This window comes from Temnothorax americanus, unplaced genomic scaffold, assembly GCF_048541705.1.
Source record: "Temnothorax americanus isolate GAGA-0224 unplaced genomic scaffold, ASM4854170v1 Scaffold2, whole genome shotgun sequence".
NCBI classification, from domain to species: Eukaryota; Metazoa; Arthropoda; class Insecta; order Hymenoptera; family Formicidae; genus Temnothorax; species Temnothorax americanus.
The window spans coordinates 9,005,306-9,019,629 of NW_027509338.1; the positions used below are offsets into that span (position 1 = coordinate 9,005,306).

General features: G+C 32.6%; 1 protein-coding gene and 1 pseudogene across 6 annotated transcripts in view; one reads left to right on the top strand and one right to left on the bottom strand.

The window, feature by feature from the left end:
• LOC143897125 (trehalose transporter 1-like protein) lies at nucleotides 1–8,036 on the top strand (annotated as a pseudogene). Its single transcript, XR_013256850.1, has 6 exons — nucleotides 1–242; nucleotides 2,015–2,198; nucleotides 2,416–2,587; nucleotides 2,956–3,228; nucleotides 4,125–4,433; nucleotides 5,535–8,036. The product of XR_013256850.1 is annotated as a trehalose transporter 1-like protein (transcript).
• The window catches only part of LOC143897124 (nose resistant to fluoxetine protein 6-like), an 8,371-nt gene continuing 1,972 nt past the window's right edge, over nucleotides 7,926–14,324 (bottom strand). For 4 of the 5 annotated variants that reach the window (XM_077405480.1, XM_077405481.1, XM_077405483.1 and 1 more), the window contains exons 2-14: nucleotides 13,090–13,356; nucleotides 11,835–12,079; nucleotides 11,571–11,761; nucleotides 11,307–11,413; nucleotides 10,791–11,006; nucleotides 10,483–10,693; nucleotides 10,125–10,290; nucleotides 9,953–10,032; nucleotides 9,780–9,875; nucleotides 9,572–9,701; nucleotides 9,224–9,398; nucleotides 8,945–9,087; nucleotides 7,926–8,859 (exon numbers count right to left, since the gene is read on the bottom strand). In XM_077405480.1, the coding sequence (XP_077261606.1) occupies nucleotides 8,722–8,859; nucleotides 8,945–9,087; nucleotides 9,224–9,398; nucleotides 9,572–9,701; nucleotides 9,780–9,875; nucleotides 9,953–10,032; nucleotides 10,125–10,290; nucleotides 10,483–10,693; nucleotides 10,791–11,006; nucleotides 11,307–11,413; nucleotides 11,571–11,761; nucleotides 11,835–12,079; nucleotides 13,090–13,282 (2,091 nt within the window). In that variant the 5' untranslated portion in view covers nucleotides 13,283–13,356 and the 3' untranslated portion in view covers nucleotides 7,926–8,721. Of the gene's footprint in view, nucleotides 8,860–8,944; nucleotides 9,088–9,223; nucleotides 9,399–9,571; nucleotides 9,702–9,779; nucleotides 9,876–9,952; nucleotides 10,033–10,124; nucleotides 10,291–10,482; nucleotides 10,694–10,790; nucleotides 11,007–11,306; nucleotides 11,414–11,570; nucleotides 11,762–11,834; nucleotides 12,080–13,089; nucleotides 13,357–14,132; nucleotides 14,274–14,324 lie in introns of those variants that run through there. The other variant, XM_077405482.1, reaches the window with a different exon arrangement.

A 14,324-nucleotide genomic window follows, 5' to 3' on the forward strand; every position in this document is an offset into this window, starting at 1 on the left:
TTAGAGATCGAGAAAATGACCCCCACTTGCGGCAACGTGGAGATAGGAGCGCTCTTATAAAGATTATGCCTACAGCATTGCACCAGTGAGTGTCTCGGTGTTGTGTGATACACTCCCAATCAAAGAATCCATAGAGTTGAACATATGCGACAAAACATCGTTGCGCACCGTCAGCCATCACTATCTCGAAAAGATGACAGAGAAAGGTTCCAAACTCCCTCAGTTCTTGGCTGCTGGGGCGGGTAAGTCCGTTTCTGTCAATAAAGGACTAAGGCTACGATCAAATCCTTTATCCTCGAGGAAAAAAATACCAAAAATTAATTTATTGTCAAAACGCTGTTTTCTTGAACTCGTTTGAGCCTGCTTTCCGAGAATTTCTAAAAGCTTGATCGGAAAACGTTATCTGTGCTGGAAGTTTTGAAAACGCAATTTCAATTATCAGCTATTTGAATCTTCTATTTCTGAAGGTCATTAGATTTATATAAATTCCACTATAACGTGAGTTAATATTATAAGATAAATCTTATCGTGTTATCTAATTAAACGATAATAGAAATGTCAAATCATTCGGCACATGCATGATTGATGACAGTTATAGAAAACAATTATATCAACGAAGATTTTTCACAATCGAAAGTGAGGCATCACACGTGCCAAAAGACCTTTTTTTATTTACGTTACTTCGTGACGAATTCGCGTTTTACATTACGAAACGATGATTCCGGGGGCGTATTTATCTGGTTCTGTATATTTGCTATATTTGCATGACACGCATTTATTGCCGGTGGGTCTACTCTATAACTCTTAACGACAGTTTCGTTATTGTTATATTTGCGTTGCGCAGATATTATATATAGTAAAAAAGCTGCGCAACGACAATATATAACACGATAATGAAACTGTCGATCGTTAAGAATAGGGATGCTGGCGATAGATAATCGCTTTCATCTAGTGTCAGGCGCGATCAATAAAAAAATAATTTACTAAATTTACTAAATTTAGCGCAAATTAGTAACTCAACAACCGCATATTATCGCACGCGCAAAGAGATCATGCGAAAATAGAAATAATTCCACCGCAAAGAGAATAATCCCAAGCAATGACGACGATCCATAAATGCGAAAGCTCTATTTGTCTCGTATTTTGCGTATCAAAGAGGATCGTCGACGTTGAATGCGCAGGCAAATTAATGATTGTGCACTAGCTCTTCAAAGAGCATTGATGCGTATGTATGTCTTATAAGACATCTAAAAGGACGTCTTAGAATTCTTAAAGGCAAATTCAGAGAGAAACAACTTCATAAAATAACTTCTTTATAAAGTTTTTAAGACGCCCTGATTTATGATGTCTTTAAGACAATTGTCTTAAGTCGACTTCTAGATATGCGTGTTATCTGTGTTGTTCTAGATTATAATTAGTAAAGTTCCATATAGTAAATTGTTTGAGAGACAAAGAATGTAATTTGAGCCATATTGATTCTGCCACTTTGAGTTTATCAGTTTTGACACTAGATTAGTGTTCAACGAGCTGAAAAATTTTTGAGTTTGACTAACATAATTAAAAAATATTTCATAGATCCTTAATGATCTATGTAAGTCGCAACTTTGGCGGACAATTTTTTTTTTACTACAATAGACACAACAAATTCCTTTTAAGGGTTGAAAGTCCTAACAACATACTTAATTTTGATTGCAATAAAACTTCTTCAACGCATCATATATTGTAATTATATGTTAAAATTTAAAATACACTAAAATAGCCCTTTCTTGCAGATGTAACTGCAAATTTATCAAAATTGTGACGTGATAGAGCAATTTGATGAACGAAATTGTATTTAGCGTTCAAAAAACTACGGGAAACGATTATTCTCATTCTTATGCATTTTAAATACCAAAATATCAATATGCTGTAAGGGCATATTGATTAAGCGCGCGGAGAAGTTATGCTAATATTCCAGCGATTATTTATCGTGGTATTTTCCACTTGTATATCCTGCAATTTTGTACAATCACAGCTGGTTTAGCTGCTATCTCGACTGGTTGCGCTGGAGGGTGGTCAAGTCCGGTCCTACCCAAATTAGAAGGGGATGGTGGACCTTTGGGATCGCCGATCAGCGCCGAAGAGGGTTCCTGGATTGGATCTCTGGCGGCCATCGGTGCTATCTTTGGCAGCTTAGTGGCGGGATACCTCGGAGACAGGTATGGTTATATAAAATAGTCGTACAATTGCACGCACGAATAATTACGTAATACCGCGATTTAACTATGCGTCATAATTTCCTCCTCGAAACCACAGGTTGAAAACTAGAGAAAAAAGTCAACCTTTGCATGAAGAGATGAAGCGTGTATTATATAGATTCAAATACTCGACGAAGACAGTTAAACTGAAAATGATGAAAAACTGACTTTATCATAGATGGGGCCGTAAACGAACATTACTTTCTTCTGTGGTGCTGTATTTAATTGGATGGGCACTTATCGCCACTGCAGGCCACGTTGCACAGCTTTATGTCGCTCGAATTATACATGGATTAACTATGGCTATGACGTTTATAATTCTCCCTATGTATTGTGGCGAAATCGCTGAGGTAAATTTATTTTGCATACGTGTACAAGCAATACTATATATCATTTACACGCAGAGTTTTCCAGGATTATCATCTTCTTTTCTGTTTCTCGTTTAATATGACGATTAATTGGTACTTTATAAATTTTTATATCGTTCAATCTATTGTTGCTGGGATCACTGTTGCTGGGAAAATCAAGGAAAAACAGATTTTATGAACAAAACATAAAAATAGATTTATCCTATTTTGCAGAATTTATATGATTAGAATAAACAATGTTACTATTTCAAGTCTTTGTTTGTTAGGAAATATTAAAATAATTACGTTACTCGTTATATAATAACAAATTTATAGAAAATACATATATAACTATTGTTATATATTTTCAGACTTCTATCAGGGGAGCGTTGGGCTCTTTTCTTCAACTCTTCATCACGATCGGTATCTTATATGCTTTTGCTATTGGGCCGTTCGTCAGCTACTTGGTCTTTTGGATTGTTTGTGCCATCCCGCCGGCGATCTTCTTCGTCTGCTTCATGATGATGCCGGAGTCTCCGTATTTCTTCCTCAGCCAGGGCCGCAGAGATAAGGCGATTGCATCACTAGTGAAGCTCCGAGGCAAATCCGAAGCGGCTGTCCAGGAGGAGGCCGACGAAATGCAGGTACGTATAAGTTAGCAAAGCATATTTTTTTTTATAAAATCCTTTGTTCTAATAAGAGAATCTCGAGATTCTTAAGAATTAAAAATTAATTAGACTTTTAGTTGACCTCCTATATTAATTCCCAGATAGCATAGTCAAATGACGTATTACGTCCGTCATAATGCCGTCTTAATGACGTTAAAGACGGCTTTATGACGGAATTAATACGTCATTTGACGTCACTGTGCTATCTGGGTTGTTAAGAAATTTTAATTGTCGGGGTATTCAATATTATGAAAAACTCTGTACGACAAATACGTGTGGTTGGTAATAAATATTCTGTTAAAAATTGCTAATTCCATTGAGGACGTTTATGGCTTCGTTGATTTCTCGAGTGACAAAATAATTGTTAATGCTATACCTGCACTGTTATCGAACACGTACTTGATCATTGCTAAGCGCATGTCGCCGAGTGTGTATTGTCAATCACGTTAGACAAACGAGATCGCAATTAAGGCCATTCCTCGATCTTAAATGATAATGTCGCACAATCGTGTGAGAGACAGTTATATGACTGGCACACAATGCAGAATCTCGCAGAACTGCCGGGTATTCTTTCAGTCGTACGTGACTGTTAAACGATGATAGCTATTGCTTCAGCATCGAAACAGACGCAAAATATAATATAAATGTAAGAATAATTGATATTAAAAACCACTTTGAGAGGAATTAGAAGCTCCGATTGTACATAAGTGGACAGCGAATTTGCTTCACAAAGTGTTAACCGTAACTTTATCTTTTAACGACAATTTGATCTTCTTATTAACTCTTTTTTTTCAGAATAATCTAAGCAAACAGTTACGTTCAAATTTTTATATTTATTGCTTAATAAATTTGTCTCGCTTTCGATTTTCCAGGTTACACTTGACGAGGCTTGCAGGAATCAAGCAAGCATCTCGGATCTGTTCAAAGTAAAGGCAAACCTCAAGGCGCTGACCTACGTATGTACCATGGTTTTTTTCCAGCAGTTTGCCGGTATCAACGTCGTGCTGCTGTACATGCATAATATTTTTATTGCTGCCGGAGGTCTCGTTTCAATGGAGATAGCGCCGATTATCATTGCAGTCGTGCAGGTGTTAGGGTCACTGGTGACACCTTTTGTTGTCGACAGGTCAGGTAGAAGGATGCTCCTCGTTTTCTCCAGCATCGGAGAGACAGTCAGTTTAGTGAGTAATTGCTTCTAGTTTTAGATTTTAGCCCAAATTGATCAACAATAAATTAAAATTATCCTTATAAAAATAAGAAAAAATTAATTTGATTTGAATCTGGGATGTAATTTAATTCAACTATGAGAAGCTCGTCAAATCTTCCTTTGTTGTTGATACTACCATACTACCTCATTAACAAAGATAATTAACAGTAGAAATCAATTGTAATAGCGTTAAAATTTTGCATTAAATATGCGCACAACACGCGATTGATATTTCGAGTTTACAAGAATATACAAGAATCTTATTATAAAGAAATAACAGAAATATACGTTACTATAAGAAATAACTCTCCTGGTCGTGCGTTGACGATTAGTATACGCTTATGTTTGTATACTTTTAATTACACTTATTGCTGCTAGTTGCTGCAAGCTGCGGTATTTAATCATTCTCAGGACGAACCATTTCATCACTCGACATATAAAATCGAATCGCGATTTGAGATTGTCATTCGGAGATCACACGATTCTCTCTGCAGATCAGATAAAGATAAAGGCGCGACACGGAAAAGTTTTCGTGTTCAGTAAAGTCTGATGTAGGAAAAACAACAGCGAATCACGGGATGTACAGTGCGAGATGAGGAAAATCAAGCATATCATTATAAATACCGATTATATTATTACGCATTCCGATGGAATGCATCGGATGCAATTCAATGCATGAAAATTTCCACGTGATCGTATGTACGATTACATAATTTACTATATATAGAAAGCAGACGCCTATAATAAAACACGTATAAAAAAACACGGTAGAAACGAGTTGAGAAAATTGTAATTATTATTAATTTTTGAAACTCGAATCCCTTTTTTCGTTGCCATTGTGTAACTTTGGAAGATATCTCGGTACTTCTTGAGAGTTGAATGATTTTAAAAAATTGTGAAAAATTTTAGAAAATGTTCATAAAAATGTGTTATCATAGATTAGAATCTCTGTAGCGCAAAACATGTTTGGTAGCACGGAATTTTTTTATTATGCATATAAAATGTTGACTTTTGCTCTCGCCGGATTTTTGTTACATGTTTAACATGATGTAACCATATGACATTTATTTTGCAGTGTGCCCTGGGCTTGTATTTCTTCCTGAAGGAGGTACAACATGCGGACGACGTGGTAGAGAAGATATCCTGGTTGCCGGTGGTCGCGCTCGTCATCTACATTTCTACGTACAGCGTAGGCTGGGGTGCGGTTACGTGGGCAATGATGGGCGAGATGTTTGCCTCGAACATCAAGGCTAAGGCTTCCAGTATAACGGTTTTATTTCACTGGTTCTTGTCCTTCATCATTGTTAAATTCTTCGTCAATCTTGAAGAGGCGTTTAATGGCAAATACGCAATCTTCTGGATATTCGGAGGTTTCTGCTTCGTTAGTATTCTCTTCACGGTATTGCTGTTGCCCGAAACGAAAGGCAAGACTCTCCAGCAAATCCAGGACGAACTCGGTGGAGTGACTTCGACTATAAACGTCGAGAACGGGACGAAAAAGTGAGGAGGAAACGCTCGCGTCGATTATCCTGACGAATGGTGTATGCTAAACATATATCTGATAAATTCGCGAAACACTTTGAAGAGATTAGATATTTATAAAAGATACGTAGTATAAAGTTTTTATGACATATCTAGAAATTTGATATCATTTAGAGAAGAATCAAGTAGAGTACCTGAAATGCGCACAATATATGTGTTTTATATATTTTACTGCTAAATTTATAAAAAATTTGATATGGGCAAAGAAGAAATATCTTTGAGCTTGAACTACTGTTCGATCTCCTGTTACTAATGTTGCTTGAATTGCAAAGAAAAATGGAAAGTGGTTCAATGAACAAACAATGGTTCGATGATTTAAATGAAGTAAACGATAAATGGAAATTTAAAAAGAGTAAAACGGGGATAGATTCTATTTTTGCTCATATATTTAGGTACGGAGAGACAATTTTGTTATTTTCTACATAAAACCAAAAATACTTTGTCTTCCAAATATCTTTATATAACGCCTAATACGGCAATTGTATATATATTGTGTATATATATACAATTGCCGTATTACATATTGTACATATACATAACGTAAGTCATACTATGCATATTGATAAAAACGCTCGTGCTAATATGATACTTTGGTACATATCATTTATAAGCTTCGAATCGTTTTCCAAGCGTAGAGAAATTTATGATGTGCCTGCAATGTAAAATAGTTATTTGTGCAACAAGTGCTGGAAGATGAAAATTCCCGGGTGCGGAGTTGACGCACGAGCCGAAGCCGAAGGCGAGTGCGGTCACCGCACCCGGGCATATTAGCCGAGCGGGAATTTTCATCTTCACGCACGGCTTGCATACCCTATTTTATGTTGCAAGTGCGTGGAAAGTGGATTATCACGCGCGCGCACTTTCCATGCACGTGTTACATAAACGTTCTTTTCAAGCAAGTTCCTATCTGGTCGGTAATTAGGAAACGCAGTGGAGCAATAATACGATTCTTTTACTTACATTTTATCATGATTTTTCTAGTATTACGTATGCTGGACGTAAGCATAAAGCATGATTAATAAAAGAGATTAATTTCGTGGCGTACTTCTCGTTCACGGATGAGAGACTAGTCATTGCATTAGTTTATTCACTTAAAGTTTCTAAGTTTATTATAATGCTGATATTGTAATATCTTTAATATTATTTTAATATAAGTAATACTATTTTTAAGCGAGCGATGCATTTTTTCATCTTAATAACTTAAGGAGAAATGTTACAAATTATTAATATTGTTTCTCTCAATGGGTGTACTAAAACATTTTAATATTTTATAAAAAATCTATTTTTCTATTTTTTCTGATATTGATTTCAAAATCTAATGTGCCAAACAAAATTATAATAAGAAATCATAATTATATTAAAAAGCGATTCTTCTAACAAATAAGCGCTGGCTGCACATGATGATGAATGAATGAGATTTTTATAAATGTACATGTGTGTGTATGTACATATATGTGTGTGTATGTACATATATGTTGAAATAATTTTTTATAAAGTTTATATAAAAAACACTACTATATTAATGCAGATGATGAATAACTATGTCTTTTGTCTTTCGCATTGAAACGTTCTGATTTATATAGTAATTTCAAAAACAGACTTTATTTAAGACAGTAATCTATTCTATATCTGTTACATATTGACTGTTTTTGATCATTTTGTATGTAATATATTATGTTATGTATACACAATATGTTTGTACATATAATTGTGACAATAATAAATAAATTATAAGTATATTTAAAAATAATGTATATATTTGTTGCATTTTTATGCATAATACATATAAAATACATATAAAATATAGAATAGAAATTAATTTAGAGAAGACAATATGCATTTATTAAAAAAAATTTTTTTTTTTAATTAATATTAGAGAAGAACAATAGAAGAGGAAATATTTTATTTGAGAAAGAGAGAGAGAGAGAGAGAGAGAGAGAGAGAGAGAGAGAGAGAGAGAGTCGCGATTATAATTACGACGAATGTCACAAATGTAGAATTAATTCTCAAGACCCACTTATTAAAATAAATAAAACATCATGCTTCAAAACTGGCTTTACTTTAATCTTTCAGCAGAAATGCGGCTATAAACAAACCTTAATAAATAATTGTCACAACATATGTCGATCTCTGAAAAATAATAAAACAAAAGTCGTGCGTTATTTATGATAGCGGATAGAAAAATTTATTTGACAACGGATTAATTAATTATTCTCTTTCAATCGTCCGAACGAACGCGCCGATCAAGGAGTTTATGTATCAAGGGTTAATAGTGTAATAATGTAATAGTAAGTACAATGTTACCTAAAGCTATAAATAGCGCGCGCGAGAGAGAAGCGATGTCTAGTATAAATAAATATAAAGTAAATATATATTATACATATATTTGATGAATTCGACCAAACTTTTATGCATTTTTAAACTCTGATTCATCTTTTCGCTGTGCCATCGTTTCTTTAACACAGTTTATGTCAATGCAACAGTATTTAATTTGTCCAAAAGCTTCATCAAAATCAAGTATAACTTAATAAATATATAAGTACTTTTTACATAAATATATTATAAATACTTTTCATAAATATCATTGCGATATGTACCGCAATTTAATAATCGGATCTTGTAGTTTATATTATTCAACCGTTCTAGAACTATTGACACGTATGTATGACATGTATTGTATGACATTAAATGTATGTGGTTTTATATGTTTGTATGCAAGATTACATTTCCTTTTTATATGGCTTATTGCGGTACTTGATAAACATTTTCATTAACAAATTATAGGGCATCTCGACTATCACAGACAATGCGTAAGAGCAAAGATAACTGATAATAACGTATCCCACAGCCATAACAAACTGGAACCAAAAGTTAAAAAAAATTAATGCATTTTTTCCCGTATTTCTCTATTAATGCTGTATTTTCAAATATTTGTATACTTACATTGGGCAGAAATTCAAAATGAATCGACGTTTCACTGTATAAATGAATCGATTGTATGATGACAGGATTTATAAGGTAAGCGCAGTATGTGAGCCTGCTAAGAGGAATCCAGCCTTTGAAAGAGAGTAACCGATTAACGATGCCTATAACAAAGCAAATATACAATGATAAAAATGATGTTTTTAAACTACGACAATATTTCAAATATATCACTATATAAAATATTAAGAATATGCCGATTTTTATAAGATGTATTTATGTGTTAATAAATAAACGAACCTTCGTGTTTAGCGGAACATGCTATTATAACACATGCAATACATATGGCCCAAAGTGTTTTGTTCAGTGCTACATGAATAGAAGTAGCTAGAACGGATATGTGTCGATTGTACAACAAAAATAATACGAATACTTTGCAAAGAATAGCCAGGCACCAACACAAAATTATATGTTTCTGAAATGTATGTCAAATTAATATAACAATTTTCATTTATGCGGTACTATATAATTAATTTATATATGGAACTAGTTAGTTTATATATAGAATATAAATTTATACATATTTCATAAGTTTTTCAATGACTATTTATTTTTAATATGTTATATAAAACAAAAAATATACTTTACATTTTTTAAGACAAGATTATCTTTTAATTTTATCAAAATGTAACCCGTAATTATTCCAATGATATATGGATTCATTCTCATCCATGGTGAGATATAGAAGATACGTGCAAGATGTCTCTCTTCATCTAATCTGTAACAATAAGAAATTAGACAATAAGAAATCCTCTTAACTTGATTTCTCAATAAGTAAAATACTTTAATAACTTACGTCGCGACATATTCGTAAACGTGTGAAATATAACCGTTAAGAATAACTGAGCCTATTAAAAGTGCACTCAATATCGTAACAACGGCATAAAAGTATCTGAAATTCATAATATATTTATTCAAGTATACGCGAAAAAGACATTTTAAGATAACTATAATAGTTGGTTAACATACATAGTGGACAAAATTAACAGTGCCGTAGCGATTACATAGTACTGCATATCATTAGCTAGATACCAACTCCAATTCATGCACTGTAATGCAATAAAAATTTTAGAAAAGTTTTATGCGTCTCCAAGTATAATTTTAAATTAATCTTAATCAAACGTGTTTGTACGGTTTGTACCATTGCATCCAGTTCAAACAAATTATTTATGTATAGAATATTTCTCCACCAATATTTCGCACAAGTTTCGTGCGTCTTTTCGTAAATGTAAAATTGCGATGTTTTATCGAACCAAGCCCAGCTTAATTGCGTTATCGCTAACACCATCATGTAAGCCGGTGTCAGCCTTAAAAAGAAAAATTTTATTACAGCCGCGTGTAAAAAAGGAAAATTATTATTTAGTTTACATTGAAATCAATATTCAAATTTCTTTGTAACATATTCTTTTATTTTGTTTATTACTGCAAAAATTTTATTTTGTCATTTGTATTGTTTTCTGTGTTCTTCACAAACATATCACCATATAACAAAAACTTACCGAATAAATCTTTTTATTACATGAATAAAGAATTCAGTTAATTTTTCTCCGCAATCAATCGGCTTTAATACTTCGTTCGTTTTATCTCGCATTAAATACATATAAGTCATTAAACATCCACTTGAAAGGAAAAAGATATCAACTGCTATGATTCCAATGTCACATATGTATTTATAACTCCCAATGAATCTGAACAACCATACTTTATTGTCTGTTGTCAACACAAAGCAATTTTCGTTATGCGTAAAAAGTAAAAAAATAAAAGAACCAAAAGTATCCATTCCACAGATTTATTATAAATTACTTACCGAGAGAACTTAATGAAAAATATATATTATGTAAGATAATTATCGAACACATGCTTAGAAATTTTAAGCCGTGAATAACGGGTATTGTGCCGGTATCTAACTTTGTGCTAAATATCTTTCCCGTATTTGTGTAAACGGAGAAACATATTAATATTTCTCCAATTTTACTTTTCCGATATAAAGACAAATTCACTTCCTTAGACACCTTTACCGTACCTAAATCATAATTCGACGCGTCTTAAGTAGTAATACAAAAATCAAAATGCTTTAATTAAGTACGATTAATATTAAACAAGGGAAATCTATACGAATATAAGCTATATGTACACAAAATGTAGCTACAAATATATTTTATAATTAATAATTAATTGCTTAAAGTAATAACTGATTGCAAATTGTTAATAATTTTAACACTCAAGACAAAGACTTGATTTGTAGAAAATTGTAGCATATAAAAACGGTAAATAGTCTGTTGTAATAGAAATTATTTCTATAAGTTTTAAATATAACACTTACCATTACCAGTTTTATTCGTCTCATTTTTCTTTACATGTTTTTGGTACACAAATACATCATATATCGTTCCGATTGCTGTCATGAGAAAGGAAAACCCTAAGCCAACACTGCAAATAAAATATTTCTTCATTGATTCTTCATATATTCTTTCGGAGGATTAAGGTTAAAATTACTTATAATATTATTAATCTTTTCTGTTATAACATATTATTGTTGTGTTTGTATTGTCAAGTAATAACAATTTATACATTTCTTGAGACGTACCGAATGAAACGTAACGCACTACTGGGTAGTTTTTTATTATCGTCATTTAGATCTTTAACCTGGATTAGCTGAAAATCCGCGGAATAGAGATCATCGAAGATAACTTTGTCACGAAATATTCTTTCCAAAATAAAGCTCAAATTATTTATAGTGCACGATGCTGGTAAACAGAGTCCGAGCGTAATCACATTCTAAAATATAACTTTCTGTATATATTTAAATGTCGAACGCATCTTTCATCACATAAAGATATTATATACTTACCTCGTCAAATATATTTATGTGATATTGAATAGTACTGTTGTGTCTAAAATAAACTACAAAATAATTCATTTGGAAAGGTGGAAATTCCTTTCGCGGATCGCGATAATGCGTGTTATTTAGTATTTTCTGCTGTGAGATCTGTAGAGGAGCCGTATTCATCGTATCGAGACACTGACTACGACTGCCCATCCAATAATTATTTCCGTAAAGGAAACCCGATTTAAAATCACCACTGGAATCTAATACTAAAAATAAAAATTACAATGTTACTACTTATGCAAAAACAATAAATGACTAATTTCTACTTATTATTAATTAATCACGCATTGTTGCTTCCTCATACAGAGAAAGCTGTTTTCCTAAACAAAGTCTTTTTTCAATTTTCTATGCCAACGTGTTCAGAATGTTCTGAAACTATCCACACAGCAAAATATATCTGAGATATAGCCAGATATCTTTATGCCTACAATTTTAAGTCAAATCTGAGATATTTTATTTTCAGATATTTACAGAATATCTACAAGACATCATTACTCGATATCACATTATATCTTTGAAAAAGACAACTCTGCAACATTTGCATTCGAATATATATATATATATATATATATATATGGCCGAGTAAAATTATATTCTTACAAAATGTCCGCGCGCGCGTGTGTGCGTGTGTGTGTGTGTGTGTTTGTGTGTAAAAGAGAGGTGCTTGTTTTTGACAATATTTGGTGACAAACAGAATAAATTTGCAAAAGTGAAATTTTGAGATATATTTATATATAACATATAGAGTACAAAAGTATATTTTTTATTAACAATATTTATATTTTTATTAGTTCAGGATGGTGCGCGCAAGATTATTAGAAGCGATATTCAAGTGAGATTTAGTGTCTTTTAATTGCAGCCCGATTTATTAAGTCCGCTATTACAATTTAAGTCTTTGCCCGATGTCTCTGTTAAAGTCTATTGCTTACACATCCGCGCGTTCACGAGTCCGAGAGTCGAATGTGATCTCTTAATTTATTAAAACATAAATGTGATCTTTTAATTTATTACACTAATATTTTCATAAATACTATTATTAATTTAAGATTAAAAAATATTAATTAATATATATTTAATTTAAATGGAATTGCATAATTAATCAATTAAAATATGCAATAAGCTAAAGATAAATAGTTGTTTTTTTTAACAGCTTTCTAGATTTTAAATTGGAGTAAATGGAGTTAATAGCGAATCAGTTATAATTTTACGTATATACCTTTCAAGCTCCACAGTGTTCGTTGACTAACAGCATCTCGGAAAGTTTTCAACTCGTTTCCGCATGTTGAATTGAGAAGATCTGCCTTGGAAGCAACGGCATAAGCAGGCAATATACGACCATGAAATTCTTGAGTACAACCACCGAATAATACAGCTGAATTCGTCAAAAGAATAAACACAAGTCGTTGCATTGTGTTTTACAATAGTGTTTATCCTGTAGCTGTCACTGTTATTTCTTATTTCTCGTTACCGGCGTGATAAATATCTGCATCAATGGTAAATATTATGCATAAAAGGTAGGTACTCGCCGATTTTATCGCCACTTAAATATGTTGTAGGGGAGGTCTTTCTGAGTAATTCTACGCAAGAAAAAAGTGGGAGACGACGTGATAAAGACCAGCAAGTATTAAAGTTCTGTACTATATTAGAATTTTTCTTCGCGTGCCCAGGTTTTAAGCATTGCTGTGAACATATTCCAGTACAGCTATCACAAAAAAAAAGAACATTCTTATTTAGAAAATATCTTTATTTTTGACATGTAAATCTTGAAATGAGATTATATAGCGTACATGTCAAAGATAAAGATATTCTCTAAATAAGAATGTTCTTTTATCTGTGTAGAGTTCACTATGGACAACCGGAGCTCCACCAAAACTTGCTTACCCTATAGGGGATCTATTAATAAGTCTACACGTGCATTTACACATTGATGCTTTAAACGCAGAAGTAAGAACAAAGTTAGTTAGTGGAACTATTTATTTAAAATTCAATTTATATAAAATTTAAAAACTTAAATAAAATGTTTCATAATGAGTAAGAAGTTACTTATTTATGTAAATATAATATAAAACCTGTTATTTATAAATCAAATGCTCAATTTGCATTAATTACGCATTATGCGCGCATTTTAAACACACAATTAATGTAGTTTTGAAGCCAATGCAATTGTACGCGCATTAAAAGCACGTTATACGCGCATTGGCGCTCCTTAGGTATCAAGAAGATATCATTACAAGATTTTTGAACATTTTAAAGATGTACCTTTTATAGACAAGTACAGTCAATAAGGAAGCGTCAGGATCAGAAGATTACTGTACTAGGATAGGTGACCGCCTTGAGAGAACAGCTATTATATAGGCACACGATATGTGTAAAGAAACAGTTACAAAAGCGTTTTTTGTCCTAGATAAAAAAAAAGAACGTGTTTTAATAAACGTTTATTAAGTGGACATT